At 54.9% G+C, this 27,779-nt stretch overlaps 1 protein-coding gene across 5 annotated transcripts in view; it reads left to right on the forward strand.

The window, feature by feature from the left end:
• Positions 1–11,250: 11,250 nt before the first annotated feature.
• Positions 11,251–27,779, forward strand: part of HDAC7 (histone deacetylase 7) — a 36,599-nt gene continuing 20,070 nt past the window's right edge. Inside the window, exons 1-3 of one of the 5 annotated variants that reach the window (XM_087442493.1) lie at positions 19,934–21,201; positions 22,248–22,331; positions 27,186–27,236. In XM_087442493.1, the coding sequence (XP_087298619.1) occupies positions 21,150–21,201; positions 22,248–22,331; positions 27,186–27,236 (187 nt within the window). In that variant the 5' untranslated portion in view covers positions 19,934–21,149. Of the gene's footprint in view, positions 11,414–11,945; positions 12,513–19,933; positions 21,202–22,104; positions 22,332–27,185; positions 27,237–27,779 lie in introns of those variants that run through there. The other 4 variants (XM_087442494.1, XM_087442496.1, XM_087442492.1 and 1 more) reach the window with 4 other exon arrangements.

Raw genomic sequence — 27,779 nt, forward strand, 5'->3', positions numbered from 1 at the left:
GGGGCGGTAGAGGTGATGGCCCACTCACATCTCATGTCACCTTCAGGGTGATGTGAAACGGCAGGTGGCCGACCACAGCCCGCCAACCCCTCCCCCAGAGCAGAGCAGCCTCACATCTCCTAAGCTCCTTGGCGATCCCCCCAACCCTCCCCTAACCTTAATGGGGCCACTGCTACCCACACACATTGCTCCCTTTCCTCGGGGCCTGCTCTAGACTTTCCTTGGTCCTGTCCTCTGGGGACTGTCCCTCCAGACCCAGGACAAGGTCTTGCCCTCAGCAGTGGCACAGGAGCCAGTGGACCTCCGGGAGCTTTCAGTGGACAGACCACCCTGGAACCCAGACAGGGAATCTGGGCTTTTTCCATCAGGAAAGCGCTGAGCTCACACCCACAGTGACAGTGCCTGGCACATGGACAGAGCCCAGTAAATATACCTGCTAGATGAATGAATTCGTGACCTCCATAAGGTTGTCAGGGCCTCCTTATAGCCCAGTCTAGGCTTCTGGTCAACCTTCATCCCCCCTCTTCACAGCTCTTCCCAATGCTGACAATTATTAAATGACTAGAAAAATGTATACACTGCTACCACCCTACACAGCCATTACCTCGTGCCCATATTTCCTCTCGATCTTTTTCTCTATGCTTATCTTAGGCTTTTTTTTTTAATACAACTGCCATCACAGGGCATGCACAAATCTATATTCTCCTGTGATGCTATGTTGCATTCATAAACATCTTTTTAACAGCTTCATAATTTTCTATTAAGTGGAAATATAATTTACTCACAATTTTGCAATTGTAGGTGTTCAAATTGTTTCTAATTTTCCATATTATAAAGAGTGTGGTGGTGAACATAATTATGCACATATTCCACTCCCCCCTCCCTGAATTTTGGCTGTTGAAATCTAGTTTAGGGTACACTGGATGGGGTTATTGAGCCAAAAGGTAAAAACATTTTATAGCTCTTACTATATATCGGTAAATTGATTTCAAAAGAGGTCACACCTCCACCAACAGCATGTATATTTCACTGCACTCTCACTAACATTTGAAAACGGTGCCTACCTTCGTCTTGTTATAATTGGCATCACTTTGATGACAGTCAAGTTGAACATTCTCCTGCCTTTGCTTACTAGCTGTGTTTCCTCTTTCCCTGAAGAGTCGTTTCTGTGCTTTGAACTTTAGCCTACCACCGTTTTAGTGTTTCTTGTCAACTGGTGTGAGCTCTCCCTATCAGAATGATTTTAAATCGTCGTCGATTGCAATCGAATGCAAATCTCTCCTTTGTGACATTCTCTCCCACTTTGGATTCTGACATGGCACTTCCCCTTGCTTCATTTAAATCTCTGACTGTTCCCTCTCAGCCTTCATCTGCTGCCACTCCTCTGCTCCTGAAATCTTTGTTCTCTCCAGTTTAGGTATGTAGCCATCTTCCCGGTTCCCTTCCCTTCTCTCCTCTCTTCTCCTCTGCTCTGGTGGTCTCATCCACAACCACCTACAACTCCAGCTCTCACTGATGATCCCGATCTTTATTGTCCTTCCCTCCCCTTCTAGCTCTAGGTAGCAACTGTCCACTCAGCATCCCCAATTGTCCCACAAGCACCTCAACTCCATACATCCATAGCTTGACTCTATATTCCCCTCCAAACTGCTTCTCTTCCCATATTCCCTAGCTCTGCTGTTTGAATACCTTTGGGTTTGACGTTGGGTTTGGAAGGGGAAGGAAGAGGGTAGAGGCTAGCACACCTGAAGGGGGAATGAGATTCTACCAACCATTAGCTTAAAGGAGGAGGGCTGGGAAGAGGAGGAGAAGGACAGTTATCTAGGGAGATGCTGCTCTGCGACTCAGTTTCCCTGCTTGCCTATATACTAGGACAGGTTCCAGGTCTAGAGGTAGATGCTTGGAAGTCGAAGTGGGTGGCCGTCCTCCTAGAGCAAATTAGCCCTTCACGTTGACCTCACTGGCCTCCTCCTCTACGTCTTGAGCCTTTTCCCCAGCAAGGGACTAGAAGGGCTGAGGAGGTTAAGCTACAAGTTGTCTAAACCTGTGCTGTTCAATACGGTGGCCACTAACCACAAGTGCTATCCAGCCCTGGAAACATGGCTAGTCAGAACTGACACTTGCTACAAGTGTGAAATATACATGGGATTTCAAACACTTAGTATGAAAAAACGATGTAAAATATCTCCTTAACAATTTTTTGTTTTGATTACATGCTGAAATAATATTTTACATATATTAGGTTAAATAAATATACTATTAAAATTAATTTCTCCTATTGTTTTTACTTTTTTTTAGAAAATTTAAAGTTACGTATGTGGCTCACGTTCTGTTTCTATTGGATGGTGCTGGTCTAGTCCCTCCCAGCTGGCAAAACACGGGGCTCCAGGCTGAGAGGCAGTGACAGGTCATGACAGATACAGATGCAAACCCCACTGGAGATGTGGGCCAGCCAAAGCTTCAGCCAGATGTCACCAACCAGTCAGACACTGAAGGACAGACTCTCAGTGGTCGGTCTCCCCCAGGAAAGGCAAAGCAAAGCAACGCAACGTTTCCTGGATAACTCTATAAGCCTGGACTTCATGGAGCCCTCTGGGCAGGGGCTTGGCTCTCCTGAGCTGTTCCTGTGGATGCCCTGTTATTCCAGTAAATCAGTCACCCAGGGCCACCCCAGAGCTTTCGATCTCCTCACCTCAACAGTTCACGGAGAAGTTCTCCATCATTCCATTGGGCCAGGCCCTGGACCCCTCTCCAGAAGCCCGTGGGCATCCTTCCTGCTGTCTGGAGGCCTGTTCCCACCAGTTTGGGCTTATGCTCAGCCCACCTGGAGGCTAGACGGGATGAGAGAAAAAGGACATTCTGGGCCTCTAGACACACTGCCTGGGTCGCAGGCATATTTTATGCTCCATTTCTATTGCCTCTCTTTCCTGTTGTCCCACTGATAGGGGAACAGAAAGAGAATAGGAGGGGGCCAGAATGGCGGACACAGCCCACTGGACTGCGCCCCTGTCTCATTCTCCTTTGCCTGTGCCCCAGCTGAGCCATAGGAGGGCACTGGGAGCTGGGGCAGCAGTCTGCCCCTCCTCCTCCCGCCTAGAAGACTCCACCTCTCCCAGGTCCTGGCTGGGATCCGAAGGCCCCAGGCAAGTGGGGGAAGGGGAGCCACTCCTACTTTCCCAGCAGCTGCTGCTGCCTCTTCCTGTTTTGCTAAAACTCTGGCTCTGGACCCAAGGGGGTGGGGGAAGTCACCAGCGGTTCCCGCCCCCCAAAAGGTCAACCTCATCCCCCTGGTCCTCTTAGCTAGTTATTTATAGCCCCGTAGGCCCTGGCTGAGGGAGCTACGTCGCTCCTCCTTCGAATGTCTGCAGCTGTGGCCATTGCCCCAGGGATGCAGCCAGATGTGCAGATCACTCCAGATGTGTAGTGCCAGGATCTGGGAGAGGAGGCGAGGCCCTTTCTGCAGTCGGTATGGGCATTCCCTACAGCCTGGTCCAGACTCCACTCAATCCTGAGTCAACCTCTGAGTACCTGAGGAGGCGCAGGGAAGGCGCCACATATTTTCCCCATTGCCAGAGCCTGGCTGACTACCCCGTCCACCCCAGGAGGGTCAGCCTGGGCTATGGACCCGTCTGGATTCTTTTGCATAAATTAGGTCAGTACTCATTTGAGACTGAGTTTGTAGGAGAAAACTGAAGCTTAGAGGGACAGAAGAGACAGGACGCTGTCTTTCGTTCCTAATGTCAGCCTCCAGCTCCATACCTAACAGAGCCCAGTGTGCGGCAGGCTGTGGGCTAAGCCCTTTACTTCCCCATCTCATCCGTCCTCACAACGACCCTAATATGGCAGGCACTTCACACCTCAGTCTGCAGATGAGGAAAGTGATCCTCCAAGAGGTCAGATAACCCTTAAGATCACCCAGCGAGTAAGCAAACTCCAGCCCAAGCAGCCTGACTCCAAGTTCTCACCTTTGATCACAATACAACCCCACCTCCCTTTAGCCATTCCTCTACCCATTTTAAATGGTTCCTTGAAGGTTCAGTGTAGACACCTGGAGCCCAGCCTCAGGGTCTGCCCAGGGGGAAGAGGGGCGTTTGTCTCTCTGCCTCCCAAGCCCTCCTGTCCCTAGCCACTCAGGCCAAGCTGGATCCAGGGATGTGACATGGGCAGAAACTTCTAGAATCACTGTTCCAGGCACAGAGAGGGGCAAGCCAGAGCAGGACCCCTGCCCCAGCCTGCAGAGACCCGATGATCCATCAGGGCCCTTCCAACATGGAACTTCCTTGACACTGTGAAGCCAGCATCTCCTTTGCAGCATGGGTTGGTGGAGCCTCTCATCCGATGGTTCTCTCCACCCCAGACTCTCTGTTTCAGCTGTATCCTGCTCTCCAGGAGATGATGAATTCCTCAATGATAGGGGCTGTGGCTTCTCTTGCTTCTGTGCTCAAGAACCTGGCACAGAGTAGATGCTCAATAAATAAGATATTCTACTAAATGAAAAAGAGTATAATGGTGGTCATATTTGAATATAATGGTGGTCACCCCATTTCACCTTCACATTAGCTTTTCACTCCTTTCATGCCTCCACTGCCCTGACACAGGGCAGCATAGTCCAAACCCACCCTAAAAGACACTCTTGGGGAGAGAGGTGAGTGTCCTTAGGGCAGGACCTCCTCAAGGTCTTCCCTAGAGATTCCAGGGCCAGAGGTAGGGGCCTCCAAAGAGGAGCCATTAAGGTTTGTAACAAGATGGGACCCTGCCCTCCAACCAATATAGCCACTGGGGCCACACAGGGTCCTCCTGGGGGCATGCAGCCAGGCTGAACCCCCAAGCCTGCCAGTGGGTGGACCACAGCATCCCTGTAGGGGCCCACTGGAGCGAGTAAGTGTGAGCTGGCTGCAGAAAGGCATTTTGCAACTCAGACGAATTTCTTCTCGCTCATGATTAGAGTATGGCCCAGTGGCTGCCTCCGTGACCATAATCTCTGCTGGCGCAGGCATCTCCGGGGCTGGGCAGTGCGGGCTGTGGAAGGAGCACTGACCTAGAAGCCGGGCAGTTCTCTGCCCGACACTGATTAACCATGTCATCTCCGACAGGTTATTTCCCCTTTTGGTCCTCAGTTTCCTCATCTGTAAAAGGAGTGGTTTGGATTAGGTCAGGGCGTCCCAAACCTAACCACACCTTAGAATTACCTGCGGAGCTCCAGATTGCTGGGTACTACCTGCTCCCCTGCCCCAAAGACTCAGATGGGGCCCAGGAATCTGTTTTCCACAGGTTCTTCTAAGTGATTTTGATATAATGCCAGCTTTGGGGGATCCTATAGACCAGATCATTTTATAAATCATTTGCAGCTCTTAGGAGCAAAATTCTAGTAAATGGAATGGCCATCACAAGAGGTTTTGGTGCTATGGGGTGTTATCAGAGGGAAGGGTAGTTTTTTCCATCATCATCGTCATCATCTTCATCATTACTATTATTATTACCATTTTGCCGTTGGCATAATTGTTGTGGAGAGATGTGCCCCCGTCTGTTTGTTTCTCTCACTAACAAGGCTCTGGCTTCAGGGGGCCCTTGCTTACCTCAAGGCTGGGAGTGGGGCTAAGAGAGGAGGGGAGGGAGGGATGGGCCTTCCCTGGTGGGTGGGGCCTCTTGGCAAGGGCACCTCTCTCTCCCTCTCTCCTGGGTGGAGTTTGGCCGGATGGGCTTCGGTACCCACCTCTGGGGCTGAGAGAGTGCCTTCCCACCCAGATTCCTCCCCCAGTTTTGTGTCTCAGCCCCAGAGACCGCCCCCTTCTGCTCCTCCCATCCCCACTTCCTCCCCAGGCTCCCTCAATCCTCACCAACCTCATTCCTCAGCCTTCTAATCTGTTGGCCACCCCTGGCTTCCTTGCCTCCCTAGCCTCGCCCTTGCACATGCCATTCTCCCTACCTGGAATGTCAACCCTCTCCACTCCCCCCACACTGACTTACACTTTTGGGCTCCTTCAAAACCCAGCTCAAAACTCCTACTTCACTCAGGCCAGGATCACTCAGGTCTTTTTTTTTTTTTTAAAGGTTTTATTTATTTATTTTTCCCCCAAAGCCCCAGTAGATAGTTGTCTGTCATAGCTGCACATCCTTCTAGTTGCTGTATGTGGGACGCGGCCTCAGCATGGCCGCAGGAGCGGTGCGTCAGTGCGCGCCCAGGATCCGAACCCGGGCCGCCGGCAGCGGAGTGCACGCACTTAACCGCTAAGCCACAGGGCCGGCCCACTCAGGTCTTTCCTCCTTGCTATGTACTCAGTTACGCTTGGAAGAACAGAATCAGGAAACTGCTTTCAACTCAGAGAAATAAGTGAAGATGATCTAAACCAGCTCCTTCATTTGATAGATGAGGAAACTGAGGCCCAGAGAGGTTGTGATTTGGCCAAGATCACACAAATAATGGGATTTTTTAAATGGTTGGCTTGGCCAGAGGCTTTCAAGTATTTTATGTGTTTGTTTTGTTTCCTCGATGCACTGTGATCGATAAGAGGGCAGAGACTGTGTTTTTGTTTTTGCCTTTAATGTATTTTATCTCCGCACGTGTGTGTGGGTTGTGTATCCAGGGGCTAGAATAAACAACTGCAATATTTCTTACACCATCCAGACAATCCTTGTAAAGCTCACAGTGGTACAGACTTTTGCATATATTCTTTATATGGTCTCAGACCAGCCCTGTGAGGTAGGTAGCCAAGATACTGCTATTTTACAGAGCAGGAAACTGAGACCTAGACAGGTGTGACCCAGGAAGTTAATGGCAGAACTGGGCCTAGAACTCAAGTTCGCTGACTCCCAGCCGCAGCCCAGGGCTGATATCTGCTATGCCTCTCTTCTAGCTCTCTCCTGTGTTCCCGGTTGGGGACCTGGGGCAGTCAAGGGGCGACCTCTGCCATCTTTTGCATTCATTGTGCCTTCTTCGCCTTGGGGTTGAGGAGATCCTGTTTTTGGCTTCCTGCCCCTCCCCATCCTGTCCCACTGCCTTCTCCTTGTGTCCCCCCACGGCACTGTTGGCACATAGCATATACACATACACTCAGAACTGCAGGTGTCTAGGGCAACAGACCACAGGGGAAACCACATCACCTTTGTTGACACTGGAGGGAGGTAGGGGGACGGGGGCAGGGACTTGCTTCGTTCTCTACACCTGTCTCAGTCCCCACGGTCATCTCGCCTCCCAACCTGAGCCATCTGGACTTGTAGCCATGTCCCAGCCATTTCCTGATTTATTGACCCAATTCTGGCCCAGGAGGAGGTATCACCTCTTCTCTCAGATCCTGAAAGCCTAGATGAGGATCTGCCTGGCTGCCCCCCAAACCCACACACCCCCAATCCTAGCTGGAATACTTACATAGCTCCTCTGATCCCGCCTGTGCAATGCAACCGAGAAAGGTGGGAACCAGGGACGAGAAGACACGGCTGGGGTCACTGAGGCAGGAAACTTGGCATCTAGAATGTCACACGTAGATCAATCAGGACCTCAAGTAACCAGGCTATGCTGGAGCAGAGGACCTGGCAGCAGCTTCTCCATTGTTTTGACCTGTTAGAAAAAACTGCACAGGTTCTGAATCAGACTCATTTGGGATTAAATCACTTACTGGCTCTGTGACCTTGGGCAAATCATTTCGTCTGTCTGAGCTTTAGTTTGCTCGCTAAAACAATGGGGCTAATAATGAGATATAAGTGAAAGGGCCTTGAACAGCACACGATACAAAGGAGACGCTCAATAAATCCTAATTATCTCCCTTCCCCACCCCCTCCTTCCTTCCTTCCTTCTTTCCACTTGTTACATCTGGTCCCATCACTTACTAGTTGTATAACTTTGGGCAGGCTTCTTAACCTTTATGGGCCATACTTTAATCATGAGCATAACAAGGATTATTGTTGAGAATAAATGATCCGGGCCGGCCCCGTGGCTTAGCGGTTAAGTGCATGCGCTCCGCTGCTGGCGGCCTGGGTTCGGATCCCGGGCGCGCACCACTTATCCAGCTATGCTGGGGCCGCGTCCCACATACAGCAACTGGAAGGATGTGCAGCTATGACATACAACTATCTACTGGGGCTTTGGGGGGAAAAAATAAATAAATAAAATCTTTAAAAAAAAAAAAAAAGAATACATGATCCAATGTTTGCCAAGGGGCTAGCATAAGGCTGCGACATGGTAAGTAGCCAGCAAAACGTAGCTAAGAAAGGAAAGGAGAGGAGAAAGAAAGAGAAAGAGAAGGTCAAGTAGGCCCAGAACCCCAAAGAGAAGCAGAAGGGGGGTGCCCTCAGGCTTTGTACTGGCCAGAGACTCTGGGAAGACTCGAGGGAGCCAAGTCAGATCCTGTGGGGCGAATCTCTTCTGCTAGGAGCTTAGCTGAGCAGCCAGTGAGAGGCCTGGACTCAAGAGCCCTTAAAAACAAACTTCCTATGGTAACCAGGGTAGAGGAGAGAGAGGTAGCCTGCATTTTTCTGCCTCATGTCTCTTAGAGTTCCTGGAGACTCTCTAACATACCCAGCAAGGGGTGTGTGACTTAGAAACTGGCTTAAGCCTCTGCCATCGGGGGAGGGATGGTGATGGAGTGGTAAGTAAAGCTGGCAAGGGACACAGGCCAATTTCCCAGATGCAGGTCTCACATGCTGTCTTTTGCTCCATCTATACGTTGGGGACAGTGAGTCCTGGTGTGTGTAGAAAGCCATGTGCTGGCTAAAACGGGGACAGACAGAGGCAGTGGGGGATACCCTCTTTGCTCAAATCTCTCAGAACCCAGTGATTAGGTCAAAAAGAAAAAGAAGGCTGACAAACGAATACATGAATGATGCTCATGGTAGAAATGAGCAAACGAGGGCCTGATTTCAGTCCAGAAATAACTACAGGAGTCCTGGGGGTACTGGGAGGGGGCATTGTGTGGCTAAAGGAGAGAGACAGCAGGGGAGAGGCTGAGAGTCTGAAGTAACCAAGCAATTTTTCTGGATGCTGTGGACACTGAGGAAGGATTTGGAAGGCAGGCAATCGGTCTCGAAGTGTGGGCTGAGAAGAACACACATGAGTGGAAGAACATGTGTCTTGCAGAGTCGGCATGGGGAATCATGGGAAAAAGGGTGTATTGGGGGTGTCCAGCTTGGGAATGGTCCTTGAAGACCATGAACATCTGTCCGAATTCAACAAGTAACCCATAGGGAGCTTGAATTCTGTGCAAGGCACTTAGCAAGACACTACAAGAAATGCACCCATGACTAAGGCAGTAGCTGGGCTCAGGGGATGTCCACTCTTGAACATTCTTGGAAAGAAGGAGGAGAGTTGAGACAAGTAGACTAGGTGGATGAAGGTCAATGTACAGAGAAAGACTGACAATGTGCTGGGGTGGGGTCCTGTAAGGGAAAGAAAGAATCTCCCTGGCTATGGGAATTGGGGAGAGGCTCCTAGAGAAGGTGGTATAGACCTTGAGGATTGGAAAGATTTCAGTAGGAGGAGAAAGGGACTGGGAGGACATTCCTTTTTGGAGGGAACATGATGAGCCAAGGTAAGGAAGTGGGAAAGCATGAGGACATGACGGGGAGCAGCGAGCAGCCTGGTAGGGCTGAAATAATAATAGTAATAAGAGCAGCTAACATTACTGAGCACTAAGTACCAGAAGGCACTGGGCAGAACAGCCAAAAAAAAAGAGAGAGAGAGATGTGTGTGAAGTGTGCTGCCATGTTGTAGGAGGGCTTGGATGCCAGGAAAGGAGTTTGTCAGGATAAGTTAACAAGTGCAGAGGGGCTGGATCTGCCTACCTAGTGAGCACTGGGACAAGGAAAGGGACTAACTTAGGAAGTCAGCTGCTAAAAATCCCAGGTAGCAACAGGTGGTGAGGCCGGAGCTGTGCTTGTGGGAATAAGGAATCTATGGTCAGCACTTGGACCTCGGCATGGCCAAGCCCTCCTAGGCCACTGTGGACTCTTGCTTCCCATCTGACGTGGCTCTGCCTCTGGCTTAGCCTCAATTTCTCCTTCTGTAGAGTCGTGAGACTCTAGGGGCTCCTAGGATTGAGGGAGGTAGGATGGGGTCAGAGGGAAGCTGTGCCCTGCCTTCCAGGGGTGTTGCCTCCCCCCACAGGAGAGCCTAGCCTTTGGGGTGGTGAACCTTTCCTCTTCCCAGGATCCCCTGTGTTTCTGACCCAGCAAATTGCCGGAGGCGACAGGGCTGATAGCCTAGGCCGGGAAGCACAATGGCCCCTGACCCTGAGGTCCTCAGCCCCTGACCCCTGAATCTGACCTTCCCCTCCTGCTAAAAGGGAGGGGGGCAGGGAGGGCTGCTGTGCAAAGCGGCCGGAGCTGAGTTTATTAGCTGAGGGAGGGCTGGAGGCGGCTGCATTCCGACTCACAGACTGGAACATTTCTGTGATCCGCTGTAATGCACTGGGAGACACTGGGCACATTGCTGAAGTTTGACTCATAGGGACCGGGAGGGGGAAAGTATGGGGGAGGGTTGTGGAGGGAGAGGAATAGGAGGAAGAGAGGAAGAGGAGAGGAGGGAAGGAAATCCCTTGAGAAATTTCTTTAAAAAAAGAAAACTTTCAAAATCCGCACCACCCCCATCCCCTTTTTCTTTTAATAGGAACAGGCTGGACCCTTCTGTTACCCTCAGCAGGCGTGGGGGGGTGGGGGGTGGCAGAGGGGGAGGGCTGGGCAGTGATTCAAATCAGATCCTGGAACTTTCCTCAGGCAAGTCGTGCTTGGAGGGGTGGGGGGGGGTGTCCGTCTGGGATTCCTTGCGCGGAACTTGGGACTCCACGCGTGTCCCAGCGTCCCTCCGTGTCGCCGTTTGCTGGTGGGCTGTGCGCTCATGTACTTGTGCGCGCGGGGGTCCTTCCCCGAAGCGTGTCTGTGTCAATGTAAACATGGATGCACGCTCGTGTACGTTGTGTATGCAGGCTGCGTGCGCTCAGGTATCGGGGTTTCCGGGAATTGTGCGCGGGTCGGGGCGCCGCACCGCGGCTCGGGCTGAGCAGCAGCGCGGCGGCCGCGCGCGAGTCGGAGCCGCGTCCCGCGTTCCGGGTTCGGCGCTGCCTCCCCGGCCGAGCGCCGCGCCCCGCCGCGATCCGGCCGCGCGGGGTGGCTGCCGGGCGCCGCGCGGGCCGAGGCTGCCGGGGTGGTGTGTCCCCGGGCCGCGCGCGCCTGCCCCCTCCCACCCCTCCCCCTTGGCCCGCTCTCAGACTCAGATAAAGCATTTCCTTCCATTGTCATCCTACCCGGCCGGCCGGGCTGCCAGGGCCCTCCCCCTCCCGGCCCCCTCCCTTCCTCTCGCCGTCTCACAGTCGCTCTGCAGCCTCCGGCGACTGGGGGGATGTGAGGCCGGCGCCCCAGCCCCCCGCCCCGCCATGAGCCCCCCGCTCTGAGGGCCCCGGCCCCTGGATGCACAGCCCCGGCGCGGGTGAGTACCGGGCGGCCGCCCCCCGCCCCGCCCGCCCCGCCCTGCGCGCGGCCCCCAGCGCCGCCCGCCCGGGCTCGGGCTCCGGCTCCGACCCCGGCTCGGGCTCCGGGCGGCCCCGCGGGCCCGGCCCGGCCTGCGCCCCCCGACCGCGCCCGCCCCGCCCGACTCCGCGGGGCGCTGGCAGGCTCCCGGCCCGGGCTGGTTCCGGGGCCGGAGGGATCGGGCCTCCGGCGGGCGCCCACATCCGCCCGCCCTGGGGCAGCGACAGGCCCGAGGGAGGCAGTTGGAGGCCCCGGGCCGCCGGTGCGCGGGCCCGGCGTCCCATCACCCCCATTCCCGGGGAGGACGGACCGGGGGACCGGGAAGGGAGGGACGGCCGCCGCGGCCACGGGAGGGGGCGGTGCTCCGTAGCGGAAGGTTTGGAAGCGCGAGGGCAAAGGGTAGGACCCACAGAGTTGGGGTCGGGCTGTTGGCACTGGACGTGAGCTCCCGCATCCCGCGGATCCAGGCAGGGCCGGTCCCCGACCCCTCCGCTGGGGAAAGGGATCCCTTGGAGGCAGGGTCCCGGACAGTGAGGTTTCTCTGAACGCCGCTCCCCACCCTTGCTCACCCATCAGGGTGAAGAGACACCTGTGCCCAAGTGAGTTGTGAGGTGCCAGTAGGGGCGCGGCAAGGTGGGGACCACAGGCTGTGTACTGAGGGTTGGGGAACAGGATGTGCGCCCCCCAGGCCTGGGGTGTCTTGGTGCTGGGGAGTGTGCGAGCAGGCTGCAAATCTGGCAGCTGGGCTGAGCTCTGACGCCACCGGGAGTTTCTAGGCCTGTGGGCTGGGAGAGAGCCTTCTGGGGCCTGCAGGCCACCTCGCTACCCCCACCCCCATTTCCTTCCCTCTGGCTGGCCACTGGGATCTGACCTTGCCAGCCACTGCTGCCCCTCCCACCAAGTCCAGGCCGTTCGTTCCCTTGTCCCTGCTGGCCTGCCTGCATACCCGGAGGCCTCCCCCTGCATCTGGACGCTGGCTGTCTTGCTGCTGCCCATCCCTCCCCACACCCGGATTCAACGTCTGCTTTGAGGCCCAGCTCTGCCTGCCAGTTTCTAGGGTGAGAATGGGGCATTGGCCCTTAGCAGCCCTGTTGGGAACTCAACATCTGAACTCATCAGCCTGTTCCCGAGACTTGTACTTGGACCATGGGGACCTTCCTCAAGACCCCTGCCCAGCCACTGGGCTGAAAGAAAGGAGACTGTAACTCAGTTCCCTACCCTTAATGGGGCACCCATTTCTCCCCAACAGGACCCCACAAGCCAGGTCCCTGAAGTGGCTTAGGCTGCCACACACACTTCTCTCCTCATGCCAACCCTCTTACACTTCCCAGGCTCCTTCTCCAGCTGCTGCAAGCTATCCCTTACCTCCTCATTGCTTAGCATCTCATTCTCCTTATTCTCTGTTCCCTTACCCACCTCAATTAATAAGTAATTTTCTTCTTCTATGCAGTCACTTCTGAGGGAACTAAGGCACAAAGCAGTCCTGATGGGTTGTATCCAGTGAACCTAGACTGGAACCAGGTCTTGAACCTGCTGGGACTCCTCCCCTGCCTTTAGTCCCGTGATGTTCCTGCACCCGGCAGGGCCAGGCTCAGAGCTGCCTCTTGGTGTTACATCTGGAAGGGCCTGGGCAGGGTTCCCCTGAGGCCTCCGTGCTCCTTAGCTTGAGCCTATGGCTGAGTGTCTCTTTGGCCACCAGGACTTAAGCTGGGATCCTGAGGCTGGGAAGGTTGCATTCAGGTCTCGCACCGACCCTCCCAAGAATTTAAACTGGCCACTCTGCTTTGACACTGAAGCTCAGTTTCCTCATCAATAAGATGGGGAGAAAATTTCAAGTGTACTCCCAGATCACAGAGGAGGAGAGGTTGACCATAAAGAGATGCATCAGTGTCTAGTGCGGGGCTGTCATGCTCCTCACTTCCTTTAGGGATAACGGACCCCAGCTTTCGTCCTGGTGGCTTCTGGGCATGAGAGTTGGAACTTTCTCTTCCTCTTTCACCTCCTCAATCCTGGTAGAAAGCCCTTGGGAGTGAGAAACTCATGTGCGATGGGCGTGGGGGTGGGTACCCTCTTATAGCCGTAGGCTTGCTTGCCCAAGGACCTGGAAGGCAGGATCCCGGCTAACCCCTACCTCCTTGGTCTTGCTTCTCCTGGCCTTTCATTAAGAGCTGGTCATTTTGAAGTTAGCAGGGGCCTTAGAGAAGATGAGCTGATGTAAGGCCCAGGGTCACCCAGCCAGAGAGCGGCAGTCCGAGCGGGGCTGGAAGCAGACCTAACTGCTGGTGCCCATTCTCCTGGCCTTCTCCTCCCCGGGCCTGGCTCAGGTCCTGCCCATGCCCACCCCTCACACCTTGGCCTTGGCCTGTTCTCAGCCAGACTCGAGACCGGGGCCTCCAGTGGTGTGTGGGGTCTTGGTGGAAGCAGGGCCTGAGTCAGGCCTGGGAGCTGGGGGGAGGGCATCGGTCCTCCCAGGCTCCGGGACTGCGTTTGTGTGTGTTGGATTCGTTCACTAGATGGGGCACTTCCTCTGGGGCAGGAAGCTTTGATTTCCTGTGGTGGGGGCGTTGGTAGGATTAGGAGTGGGGGGCTCAGCTCTGGGCCATCCCTGATGTTGTTGTTTGGGACCACAGAGAGGCAGAGTTTCTGCCTAAGGCTGCTTCCTCCACCCAAGGGGAGGCAGGAAGGAGAGCACTGGTGAGGAGGCTGCAGGCTGAGGCTGGAGAAGGAGGCCTTGAGGGCAGCGAGATGGGAGGGGGGTGGGCAACCCAGCAGGAAGCCTGGTCAGCAGGTGACCCTGCCGGGTATTGTGTTTCCCTGTGATATTTCCCGTTTCTGTGGTAACATTCCCCCGGGGACCCAGGCCTTTGGGCTGCAGGAAGGTGCCCCCAGACAGCCCTTTCCTTAGAGGCCTGCGTATTAGGAGGAATCCAGGCAATCTGGGGATCTAGGCAAGTGGGCTGAGCGAGCACTGACCCGGGGGCTGGGTGGAGGCCCTTTTGCATCTCCTGGGGGGGAAAGGAAGGAGGGGGGCTGTTGGACTTTGGGCAGGGCTCTGTGCCTCTCCTCATCCCCTCTCTCCACCACCCTCCCCCAGCAGTCCCCCCTCTACAAGGGGGAGGTAGACCGCATGCTGCCTGGGGCAAGGGGTAGGGGTGGGGGTGGCAGAGGTGGGAGGGACGTTTTCATCAGCAGAGCACAGCTCCTTTGGTCCTGGACCAGTTCCCAGAGGCAAAATAAATTCAGGATAGCATCTGTTTAGTGTGGGTCAGCATGTGACGGGTGTGTGTGCACACTGGTTGTGTGGTGGGGGTCTGTGTGTGTGCCCCTGGGCTGTGTATGTAGATGGGGTGGTTCCGTGGCAATTTGTGATCCATGTGGTGGCTCCGTGTTGGGTGTTTTGAGAGTATGCACACGTGTAGCACAGATGTGTGTCATCTGTCCAGTGTGCACCTTTGCAATTTATGGCTCTGTGTGGGGTATGTGGGCATGTCTTGGGGGGATGTATACCTGTGCAGGAGTGGCTTTTTAATAGAAGTCCAGATGTCGGCTGGGAAGCACCATCTCATCCATGGTCCTCAAATGCCAGTTTCTGGACTGTTTGCTTCAGAGTCAAAAATAAAGATCCTCAGGCACCATTCCAGACTGACAGAATCTGCAGGCGTGGGGCCTGGGAATATGGATTTTAACATGTGCTTCAGGAGATTCTGGTACAAAGCTGAGTTTGAGGACCACTGATCTGGGCCAACCTCTTAATTTTTTCTTTTGAGGAAAATGAGACCCATAGAAGGTATGTGGTTTGTCCAAGGATACAGGGCCATTAAGAGGAAGAACCAGAACAAAACTCATACCTTTCAAGACCCGTCCAGGGCTTACCTGTGCATCCTGTGTGTGCGCAAGTGTGCACATGTCCACACTTGGTGTGATGAAGTGGACCGGCTAGGGTTGGTGCGGATGCTTACTGCGCCTCGACCTTGCCCCTGAGGTCCTGGCTTTCTGACCTTGCTTTTCCTGTTACATCCTGCTTCCTCCTCCCTAGGGAAATCCTGGAACCTAAAGGTGAGGCCGGCAGCCAGGAGGCCCCATTTACTGAGCCAGTCATTCAGCAATTCATTCATTCATCGGATGCTTACTGAGCCTCGCTGTGTGCCAGGCACCAGGCACAGAAATGCACTGAACACATAGGCAGAGCGTCTGACCTCAGGGAACTTCCACTCTAGTGGAGGAGAGATAGTAACAAGTAAGCAAGTAAAGAAATGAGTATATCTATCTAGTTACACGTTGTGATCACCCTAAGAAGGAAATGAACTGGGTACAGCAATAGAGAACAACAAGGTGGGACTTCCTTAGATAGGGTGGCCAGGGGAGGCCTCCCTGAGAAAGTGACATTGATGCCTTCCCTCACCTCCCTAGACTAGAAGTGAGCCCTCGGAGGCTTCTGAGCCATGCTTGGGAACTGCCTGGGTCCAGATGAGGGACCTGGGCTGAGCGCTGGCGGAGGATTGGAGCCAAATTGCCAGCCTCTTGCCTGGCATGGAAGACAGCCAGGTCTCCACTCCTCAAGCAGCCCCCAGAGGTTTGCAGGTGGGGAGAGGAGGAGGGGGAGCTGGACAGGGCTGAAATCGAGGCTGCCACATTGCTTGGGGGAGCAAACTTTTCCCTTCATGGGGCTGAGTCCAGGGCCCTGCGGACATGTTGGGTGTTGGGAAGCAGCAGCCTCTTGCCAGGAGCTCTCGAGCACCACCCCATTCCTGACCCTCCTGCCTCACCTTCCTCCCACCTCATTCCCTTCCTCTCCAGCTCCTACCTGGGAACTCCTGTGCCAAGTCCCGCCCCTCTGGGTCTAGCCCGGCTGCCTCTGTGGCCACTGGGATTTATTTAGCCGGCTCAGGAATCACTGTGGCGAGAAGGGTCAAGACTTAGAGAGGATCTGGGCCCTGGAAGAGAGGACAGGCCAGAGAGAAGGGCTGGGGCAGGGACCAGAGAAGACAGGGCAAAGCGAGGGCTGAGGCCGGCCAAGCAGGGGCCCGGGCAGGAGAGAAGGCAGGAGGAAACCTCTGGCTGAGCACTCCAGAGCCTCCCCTGGGCCCTTGGAATCTTCTCCCCATGCTGGTGAGACTCCAAGCCCAGGAGGGCAGACACCAGCTAGAAGGCAATGCCCCTCTCCCGTCCCCCTGCAGTCCTGCCCCTTCTCCCTCTCAGGAGGTTGACTTTCACATCAGCGGGCAGCCTTCAGACCCTCTCACCTCCAACCTCTTCTGGTAGGTTTTTCATGAGGGGCCCGGAGCTGCGGGCTGCAGGAAGGTGCAGCCTTTTCCTTAGAGAGCTGAGTATCAGAGGAGCCCTCATGTAAGAGAAGAGGCCCTGTCTGTCCCTGCCACTGCCTCTGTTCCCACCACTGCCTCTGTCCCCGCCACTGCCTCGGCAGGCATTCCACCAGGGACCTCCTTTAGGCTGTTCAGTGCACAATCCCCCTAGACTCGTGTGCCTCCCAGGCCTTGCTGCCCAAGCTCAACCCAGGCCCCTCCACAACCCCCACAGCAAGATGGGGAGGGGACTTCTCCTAATGAGGAGAGCCCTGGGCTAAACTCACCATCCCCACCCTGTCTCCAGACCACTTCCTTTTTTTCCATGTTGCCTGCAGGGATTGGAAACCCTGGTGGTCAGAGACCTTGGGCCTTCAGGGAGAGCCTCCTGCCTTGGGGAGAACTTGGGGGACCCCATCCCCCTTTAGGAGTCCAGCTCAGCTCCCTGTGGAGCCCATTCCAAGGAGCCCAGCTCTGGCTCCTCCAGTCACCCCCAGCCCTGGAAGTCCCATTCCTCCCTCCCCCGGCTCCCCAGATGGCAGGGAGAAGCGGGGCAGGCTGGGAGCCACAGGTTCGGAAAGAGTCCGGGTGGGGGAATTCGGCGGCTGGGCTGTAACCGGCTTGTTTTGCTTGCCCCACAAGCCTGCACGGGCATCCGCTGCGCCCTCCGGGGCGTTCAGGTTGTAGAACTGCTCTCAGAATGACAGGCTGGTGGCACCCGGTTGGGGCAGGGGTGAAGGGGGGAGCCCCAGGCAAGGGGGAGCTGGAGGGTTAAAAATAGCAGCAGCCGGGTTTCGGTTAGCAAATGTGGAGGCGGGGAGCTGGAGGCGGGGCAGGCGGCAGCAGTGTTTGCCCGCCGCTCAGGGCTGTTTCCCCTGGGTCCCAGGAGTGAGTCACGGTTGGAGAGCTCCAACCTGATGAGGTGCTGGCACAGTACCCCCACCCCCACCCCCACCGGGGCGAGGGGTTGAGCGCAGGCTTCATCCCTGGGCTTCTAGAGGATGTGCATGTCCCTTGCAGGCCTTCAGGGCTGGCTTGAGAGTTGGGCCAGGGGGGTTGTGTGATATAGGGGAAGAAATGTGCCATTCTGAGGCCAAAGACCTGGGTTTGAACCCCAGCCGAATGGCTGTGGGACCTTGTGCAAGGCTGCCAAGGGCTCTAAGTCTTGGTTTCCTAGTCTTTCAAGTGGGGATTTTCTCATAGCCATATGTAAACACTTGGTGGATTCTAAAACGCCCTACAGATGTTAATTATCACCTTACACTCTGCTGTGCCCATTGCAAAGCCTGGCAGAAGGGCCTTCCTGCAAGGCCACAGAGGGAGGCATGGGGTGACCTCGGCAGAGTCCCTATTTCTCCTGCAAGCAGCTAAGTGTAACGAGGCACATGGCTCTCTGTGCCTCGGTTTCTCTGTCCGTAGTGGGAAAATAATAATAGTTTCAACCTCATGGAGTTGCTATAAAGATTAAAGTGAGTAACGTTTGCACCATGCCTGGTATGAAGTCAGTGCACACAGAATCTTCATCATTATTATTAATGTTATTGTTCATATTTTTGAAGGTCAGACACAGGGAATGTTAAAGACATGAAGCACAGAAACTGGGCCCAGCCCCAGTTCACAGAAAAAAACCAGGCCAAATTCACTGTTCCAGATTCCTCCACCCATTAGGGCCTGGAACAGCAGGAATCTGTAGCCAGAAGTCACAGGGTGGACCCCGTGTCTCTTTCACTCCACTGCCCCCAGCCTCCCCCAGTGAGGCAGGACGCCAGGGGACTCAAAGGCCTTGCAGCCAGCTGGCAATGGGGAGAGTCTGAGATGGGACCGCCCTGATGGCCCCGATGTGGACTACCTTGCCAGCATCTGCTGGGGTAACCTTTATTTTAGCCCCTCCCTGGCAGCTCTTAAGAGGAACATGAGGCAGAGGAGGGATGGGAAGGTCAGTGATGTCAGCTGTGAGTATTCCCAGCACAGCGGCTCTGGAGGAGGCAGGAGGCATTTCTTTCAGGAAATGATCATTATTCAGCCTACAGGCATTCGTTAAGTAAGTCCTGACTTGGTGCCCAGCCCCGTGCTAGGCCCTCTGTGTGATTCAGGAGAGGCAGAGGATGCTGGGTTGTAGATAACGCAGAACCTCAGAGGATCTGGGGTCCAAAAATACAATACATGGAGTCGATGAAAGCCCTGTGTCCTAGTTCTCACGGGAACCAGAGGACGAGGCTCGACACTGCTGCCCATTGGCTGTGCCATCTTTATATTTGTGTGCGTGCACATACCCATGTGTGTTCTTTTTTATTATTACAGAGGCAGTTTGTGTGCGTTGTAGATAATCAGACAACACAGACAAGCAAACATTAAAAAATAAAAACCATCACAATCCCAGCAGTCAGAGATCACTGCCACAATACCTCAGCGCACACTTGCCCATTTCCTGATACGCCTCTATACGTTGTACTTTTTACCAAAATGAGATCACACTGTGTGTGCTGTATTTTCAGTCAGTGATCTCCACCTTCCACGATGGTAAATTTGCATCTCATCGATTTCCCAGGTGGCTAGAAATTGTCCTTCTTAGCTGGTTTGTCCAGATCAGTACCCAGGACCATGCATCTGGAGATTGAGTTCCCTGAAGGCTGTGTAAGCACCCTGGCTGGATTTGTGATCTGGAAAAACCCCGGCTGACCGAGTCTCAAGGGCAGCCCTGGCTGAAAAGAGAGTCATGTCACCTGGAGAATCTGCCCGACAGACCCGTCCCATCTTCCAAAAATAACAGGCAAAACGAAGCGAGTGGCAGGGCACATCTGGGACGGGGATCTCTGGGGTGTCTACTGTCATTAATATTAATGTGGCATCCTGTGAGTGCCAGCATTCATAGCTTGTTGCTATTCATGGATTCGCATCCGTGATGCCCTCAGGCCATGGAGCCAGCCCGGGGCTCCGCAGTGGCCTCTGCCTTCCCCGCCCCAGGTCCAAGGGTGCTGTGTTCCTAGTCCCCAGGAGCCTGGCCCAAAGGTGGGTGCTCCCTTCAGCTCTAGTGGGTGACTTCATCCCTTCCACCTGCCCATGGCCTGCCCGTGTGTGTGTGTGTGTGTGTGTGTGTGTGTGTGTGTGTCCTGAGAGAGAGAGAGAGCAAGAGAGCATCTCCTCCCAAGGGAATTCACTCCTGAGTAGCCACTCGGTGGGTGACTTGCTCTGGTTATGCAACCTGCATTTTGTCCAGGACTCGCCAGTTTCCAGACTGCTTGCACACGGCGTTTGATCCTCTGCGGCAAACCCTGGGAGGTTTGCTTGTTTAGTTATGCCCTGCTGGAGGCAGCTTACAGGAAACAATAAAATGGTAACATGTACATATAAAAAGCAGGGAAAATGTAAGATGAAAAAGGAAGTGAAGATGGGGTCAGGGAGTGCCTCCTGGAGACAGAAAGCACGGGAGGGACCCGGGCAGAAGTGATTCTCTCTGTCTTTATTTTTGTTGTTGTTGTTCTGGATGGAGAACCAGCACGCTGTGGGAACATGCCGACTGGGGGTCACGCCCAGGCCTTCAGACGCTGGGACCGACCGCACTGTGTCCACCTCACTACCTAAGAGGACGTGGGTGGAACTAGTTGTCCACGCCACTGTGGTGATCATCGGCTTAGGTTCTGGAGCCCCAGAAGCCCCACTTACCATCTGTGTGACCTCAACAAGTTTCTTAACCTCGCTGAGCCTCAGTTTCCTCCTTTGTAAAATGAGGATCATAACAGTATCTCCCGTATAGGGTTGTTGTGAGATGGTACAAGTAAGATGCTTAGCACAGTAAACATTCAATACACGGTTGTTGATCATTACTAATATTGTTAATTAATAATTAGAATAAGATAATAATTATTAACATCAACATGATTAATATTAGAAGTGAAACTTTTCCCTGGCAGTCTCTGGAGTGGGCTGACTGGCCTTGTGGGTGACACAGGTGAGAAGAGCCGAGGAAGGCACATATCCTGGCTCACGTGCACCTGGAAGAGGCAGAACAGGCAGGCAAGCAGGAGTGGGCTACACGGGGTAGGGGGGGCGCAGGATCTGGCCGAGGAAGGCCCAGAAGCTGAGGGAGCAACAAGGAGGGCCAGGGAATGAATATGAGACCTGAGGGGAGAAGGAGCTGCTCTGAGAGGCAGCCCCAGGGCGGTGACCGTGCTTCCTGTTGGGGCAAGCGCTGGCCCTTGAGAAAGACTGGCTGGGGCTGGCTGCTAGGAGGGAGCAGCTGCTCTAAGTGGGGCACCGGGTGGTGGGGGAGGAGGAAGAACAAAGACACAAGCTGACAAAACCTCGACTCTTCTCCCCATATTACAGAGGGGGCCCCCATCTTGACTGTTCAGGATGTTTTGCTTATGATAGGAAAGATGGTGGTTAGACATCATGGTGAACTTCCTATCTCAGGGATTGGAGCTACTGGAGCAGGAGAGTGAGGGTAAGTGGGAACTTATGTCTTTGAGGGCTTTCAGGACCTGAGAAACCCTAGGGCAATTGGGACCAGGGGGCTGGGACTGGGGGAGCATGCCTGCTCGGGAATTCCCTAAGTGGTCCGAGCAGGCCTAGCTGTCAGGAGAAGGCTGTGGGTGACAGGAAGTGGATGCAGGCTCTCGAGGCGGCCACCCTGAGCCAGTGGCTTTGCCCTCCCCTTCACATCTTCACACAGCTCAGGCAGGGAAGACTGAGCGGCGGTCTGAGAGGCTCCCAGAGGCGGGCAGGGCTTGGAGTAACCTCTGTGTCTCTTTGCCAGAGGACGGCGAGGCTCTCCAGAGAGCGCCCGTCCCCGGAACCAACAGCCGCATAGCACTCAGAAGGCCCAGCTCCCCCGGCTCAGGGTCCAGCGGGCCTCCATCCATGAGGATAGGCCACGGAGGGCAATAGAAGACCAGGGGCTGGGGGCAAGGAGCCAGGGAGGATGCTGTCCCACCCCCAGGGAGCTCGAGCTGCCGCTGCCATGGTTACGTCTGCTTCCTGTTTGATTCATCTCAAACAGCAGCAAGGGGGGGGGCGCCGGCTCCAGCTCGGGCCACCGCTGTGTGGGGCTGTTTACAACAGCCGCATGTGGGATTCCCAGAAAGAGACTCCAAACCGGACATCCTGCGGCTGCAAAATACCCAGGTGTCAAGAGCTAAAAATAGCTGCCACAGGGCCCCAGGCGCGGGGAAAGGGGCATGCTCGCTGCGGAGGCGGGCGGCCGGCCTCACGGCCCTCACACCCAGCCTCCTGCTCGGTGCACAGCTGTGAGCCTGCAGGGCCTCAGTCCCCTTGCTGGGGACAGACAGGAGGCCTTCGTCTTGGCAGGCCCCGTCCCAGGCCGCTCACCTGTGAGCCGAGCCTCTGCCCCACGAGCAGCTGGCCCCTCTGCCTGCACAGTGGAGCTTGCTTTGCTCTCATGGGAGAGCCTCAGAGGGACTTGGAAGCTTCTAGAGAGAGGACATGGCAGGGCACTCGAGAGCAGGGAAAGTGAAACCGGTTCTCCTCTAGGACCCCAACCCGTGGCCAGCCCCTTGTTCCCGCATGCAGTCCAAAATCATTGCTTGGAATCTGCAAAGTCAACAGTTGCTACCTGTAAGTGATTCTTCCGGATTGTCTTCACAGGGGCTCACAGATGAAACAGGCAGCTTCTGCCCTCCAACCTGCAGCAGGGCTCTGTGAGGCTCTATGCTTTTTCCATTTTTTCCTGGGCCCAGTTAGGCCCTGCATTTGCTCTCTGCCCGCTGGCCTGTGGGGAGTGGAAGGGCTGGGGAGCAGTGGAGAGTATGGGTTGAGAACATGGATTCTGGAGCCCAGTTGCCTGGCTCGAGTCCCAGCTCAGCCACTTCCACGTTATGTGACTTCAGACAAGTTATTGAATACCACTGGGCCTCAGTCTACTGATCTATATAATGAGGATAAAAACAGTACTCACATCATAGGTTTGTCGTGAGGGTTAGATGAGTTGGTAAACGTAAGGCACTTAGAACAACTCCTGGCACATAGTAGTGTGTTAGTTTACAGAAGTTGAGATGGAAGAGAAAGGGAAGAGACTAGTTGGGAGAGGCAGGGGATAAGAGATGGGGCAGGGAATGCATCTGGGAGAAAATGGACTGTGGTAGAGGACGGGAGGATGAGGTTGGGACCAGGCACTGAAATGCTTATGCCAGAAGGGAGGCTGCAGACAAGTTCAGGGGCAAATAGTATTAATCACGACCATTGAGGAAGCACTTACCATGTGCTAGGTACTTCACACACAGCATTGTTCATCTCTGATGACCTCTTCCAAGTGGATATTCTTATCCTCTTATGACAGATGGGGCGGCCAAGGCTTGACCAGGTTACATTGTGTCCCTGGCTCTCCCTGCTGGTCACTGAGGGAGTCAGAGTTTGAACCCAGCTCCATCTGACCTCAAAGCCAACGCCCTCTATGCTGTGCACCCTCACTGTCATCACTTCGTGTGGCAGGAGTTTCCAGCCAGCTTGCAGCCCCCTGGGTTCTGGATAAATTGGAGCAATAAGCAGCTTAGTGCCAAGACAATGAATGAGCCATAAAATTAGTAATAAGCAAGAGAATTTCTGGAAGGAGGACATAAGAAATTTAAAAAAGAGTTGATTCTAGGGAGTTGGATGTGTGAGAAACTTTTTGTTGTACGGTTTTTCGGGCTCTTTGAATTTTTTTAGTATCTCCAAGTAGTATACTTCTTAATTTTTAAAAAATCATGGGCTTGGGGCTGGCCCGGTAGCACAGTGGTTAAGTTCATGCACTCTGCTGCGGCGACCCAGGGTTTGCCGTTTTGGATCCCAGGCGCGCACCAACGCACTGCTTGTCAAGCCATGCTGTGGTGGCGTCCCTTATATAAAGTAGAGGAAGATGGGCACGGATGTCAGCCCAGCGCCAATCTTTCTCAGCAAAAAGAGGAGGATTGGCAACGGATGTTAGCTCAGGGCTAATCTTCCTCACCAAAAAAAAAAGAAAAAAAAATCCTGGGCTGTATTTTAACTCCTTGAAAGTGAGAACCAGGTTTCATTCATATTTCCATCCCTTCAACCTCTGGACCAGTGACCTCACATGGAGGTATTTAGTACCTGCATTTGGGATAGACTTCTTGGGTTTCCCCTGCACTGGTCTGGTCCGGCCTGGCTGTACCACTGACCTGCCGGGTGACGGTGACCTAGACCCTTCTGCTCTCTCTTTCCTCCTCTGCAAAGTGAGAGTGTCGGCCTGAACAGTCTCTAAAGCCCTATCAGCTCCTAACCTTCTCAGGTTCTGTGACCTAAGTGCCTTTGAGAAGAGCTCTTCTCCGTGCTCGGCCCTCACTCTGTGTCGGAGGCCTGGCAGCCATGATGTTCTTTCTCGTGTTTATTTATTCTTGGATCTTCCTGAAGCCATTTCACCCCCAGCTTTCGTCTTCTCTGCCAACTCCCACGCGGAGTCTGGCTTTGTCCCGCCTGTATCGGGGAAACAGAATCCGAGCTGCAACTTGGGGTGTGGAGGGAGCAAGCCCTGAACCCAGGACCTGGCCTCCTGCAGCTGCCCGCTTTCCTCTCACCTGCTGGGGCCCATGTCTTCCTGCTGCTCCTTTTCAGCCAGGCAGGAGACCAGGCAGTGGGGAACTGCCTGGGTGCCTTAAAAAAGACACCTGAGGCATTGGGAGGGGGCTTCTGGGTGGCAGTGCTCCTAGAGAAGCCCTGTCCGTGACAAAGGGCCTGCGGCACCTGGGCAAGCGGGTGGTCAGGCAGGGCTCAGGTTTCTGCTGTCTTGTGCAGGCCTCGGGCAGAGTTCCATCTGCTGGGCAGGTAAGGGCAGGGGCGGGAGACCAGCTTGTACAAGTGTGCGGGGGATAGAAGGTGGCGTTTGTGGCTGCTCTGGAGGTGGCTGAGGGCCGGGGGCAGGATTTCTGGGGCTCTTGGGTTCTGGGTGAGATCAAGTGTTCTGGTCTGGGAAGGGGACTTGGTAGGCCCAGGTGCCTCAGTGCCAAGTCAGTGGCCTTTTCAGCCCAACTGCAGTTGCTTCCAAAGGAGGTAGAAATGGGGGTAGCCAGAATTCCAGAAAGGAGAGCTCTCCCGCCGGCCAGGAGCCGTGTGGGGAAGGGTCCAGCCCTATGCAGTGTTCTGGGTCCCTCAGGTCCATTCACTGCTGATATTATTTCAGTCTGACCCCACATTAGTGGTAAGAGCACTCTGAGAGGGGCCGATGAGAAGGGTCCCCAAATTCAGCCTGGGATGCAGGATGTCCACTTTCTGGTTTCAGTTCTGGGTGACTGGGTGCCTTTAGATAGCTTTCTTCTCTCTGGGACACAGGTGAACTGTTCCCCAGGTCTTATCTCTGGTGCTCTGGGCTCTTCTAAACGCAGAGGCTCTCAGCACGGAGCCAGGAGTTGGGGGAGAAGCAGAACTTTTTCCAGGAATTGCTTTTGGAAGCAGCCCCTGTTGGCAACACACACACGCGTGCATGCACGCATGCAGCTTCTCCGAACAGTTTATGTCATAGATTATCATCGCAAAACATCCCTTTTGGGCCTGGTAACAAACACTACAGAGTTCAGGACCATTAGTTTTTTTTCCTATCCAGAGGGTGCATGGTGCCCGGAACAGTAGTTACCAGGGGAGTGAGGCGCAGAGAACCTGGCTCTGCTCCGGAGCATGAATGCAGCTGACCAGCCCTCAGGCAGGGACCGAGGGCAGCTAGAGAATTCCTGGGAGGCAGGGACTGGACTCTAGGCCTGACACAGCCTCTGGGAGTACACCCGGAAGCCCAGTTCAGAAACCTCTCTTGGGGGACCAGGTCCTGCAGAAGAAAGAAGAGATTTTAAGAGAGCCCGGGGTGGGGGGTTACCACATCCTGGGGAGAGGAGGTGCCTCCCACACCAGTGTTCCTTGGGGCTCACAAACCTTGAGAAATATTCAGGCCATGTCCTAGGCAGGGACGCCAGGAGAGAGTCATTGTGTTTGATTCACCACTTCCTAACAGAGCCTGCCACGTGCCCAGCAAGGGGTTAGGCGCAACCGGGCATGCCTTACAAATGACGCCACAGAGACCATGATTAATGGAGTGTTGAGGTGGTGGACATGGAGTGGGTGCTATAGGAAGAGGAGAGGAGAGGAGAGGTCAGGGTGAGCTTCATGAGGAGATGGGCTTGGGCTGGACTTCAAGGGATGGGCAGAATTTGAACAGGTGGAGCGGCGTGTCCCTACCAAACATCGTCATCCACAGTATAGGACATCAGTGTTTGAGCACAGTTGGTCGGAGTCTCCCTGTGCCTCCTCCCCCAGCAGAGCCTGCCTGCAGGGAGTTCTCCTTTTTCAGCTTCTGGAAGAGGAACTGTGGCTGCCCCTTAGACACAGACCCAAAAGAGCAGCACCCACCAGTCGTCCTTCAAAAAATATCCCTTCTGCCCCAAGTCTGGCCTGAGGAGGGCTTCTGTGTGTCCACCAAATGCCCTTCTCAGATGGCCTCCCAGTCTCCTGGTACCCTGTCCCCTTGGCCTTGGGCTGGGCAGCAGGAGGGAAAGGTGTCCATCTTGGACAGGTGGCCTCAGGACTCACCTCTCTCTCCCCACCCCAGCCAGCCCCTGGGCTCCTCAGGGCCTCTCTGCTGATGACCGGCGAGGGCCCTACTGAAGGGTTTCATGGGTTCTGAATTGGATGGGGGTGGGGGCCTGGGCTGGGCTTCGGAGCCTGGGAGAGATGGCCATTTCCAGAAGGAAAGATTTCTATTTCAGGTTTTCCAAGAAAAAGCGTGAGCTGTTCTCTTCTCTGGGGGAACAGAGGCTACAGGACACAGGATGGGGCAGTAGGAGAAAGTGGGTTCCTACGATGGGGTCCTTGGGCTGTGCATTCCAGACCCACTACTTCGCAGCTCCCACCAGATCTCACTTGACCTCCAGGCCATGACCTAGTCCCTCCCCCACTGTGGAAGCCTCTGAGCAGCCCCACTCCCCTCTTCCAGGCCTGCTCTTCCCCCACCCTGTGTCCCTCCTGGCATCTGTAGGGCGGTCTCACCAGCCATGCTCTCCCGCCTCCGGCCCCACTTCACCTCCCAGCCCTCTCCTTTCCCTTCGGGCTACGGGAGCCTCCACGCTCCCCAGGGAGATTGTATCTGAGCACATCAGGCCAGGCTGAGGGCATTGCTAGGTAAACTGGGGCCTTCTTAGGTTCTTGCTGTGGCCTGAGCTCCAGCAGGGCAAGATATCTGAGTTGCACGGTAGATTGGATGGGAAGTGGGAGCTGGGACTGCTGTCCTCCAGCTTGGGAATTTGAGGAAAGGAATGGGGTGGAGTGTTCTCTTTTTGGTTAGCTTCTGGTGGAGGTGCCAGGTTGTGGAGTGCTCAAGCTGGTGTGGGGCCTCCTAGAGCAGCAGACAGCCTGCCTGGCGTGGCCCTCTCTCCTCCCCCTGCCCGGCCCCCTCCCTGCAGCCTCTTCACTCCATCTCTCTTCTCTCTACAGATGGGACCCAGGTGAGCCCGGGTGCCCACTGCCCCCCTCCCACTGGCACAGGTAAGAGCCAGGCCTGAGGGAGCCCGTGGTGGGGAGAGGAAGATGATGGAAAGGACATAAGAAGGGCGAGGAGCTGGGGCGTGGTTCCACGGGGGCGGGGGGGCGGAGGTTCCTGGGGGAGGGGGCAAAGTTGGGGTTTCATGGGGAAGGGGTGAGGAGTGGGGATAAGAGAGACGGCTCTGGATCAGGCTGGCCCCAGTGCCGGGAAGCACAGGAGGAAGAGGAAAGGCAATGTGCGCTCGTCCTTGCTGGGCAGCCGTGGAACAGGAAGGCAAGCAGGAAGCTAACAGTCGTTCACAGACCCCCGCCTCATGCAGGCTCTGGGCGAGACGGCATGTTTTTGTTTGTCGGCTCTTCCAGTCCTCACGCTGGCTCTGCAAAGTGGGCATGGCAGCCCTTGCAGAATGGAAAGATGCTTTGTGCTGCTCGGGTGGGAGGGGAAAGACCCTCTCCTTGGTTCTCTCACGGTTCTTTGCCTCCTCTGCTGTTAGGATGTGCTGGGCAAGGAGGGGAGTGGACTTTTTGCTGCTCTGGCTTAGGACA

This window comes from Ceratotherium simum, chromosome 17, assembly GCF_057802395.1.
Source record: "Ceratotherium simum simum isolate JZ-2026a chromosome 17, ASM5780239v1, whole genome shotgun sequence".
Classification (NCBI taxonomy): domain Eukaryota; kingdom Metazoa; phylum Chordata; class Mammalia; order Perissodactyla; family Rhinocerotidae; genus Ceratotherium; species Ceratotherium simum.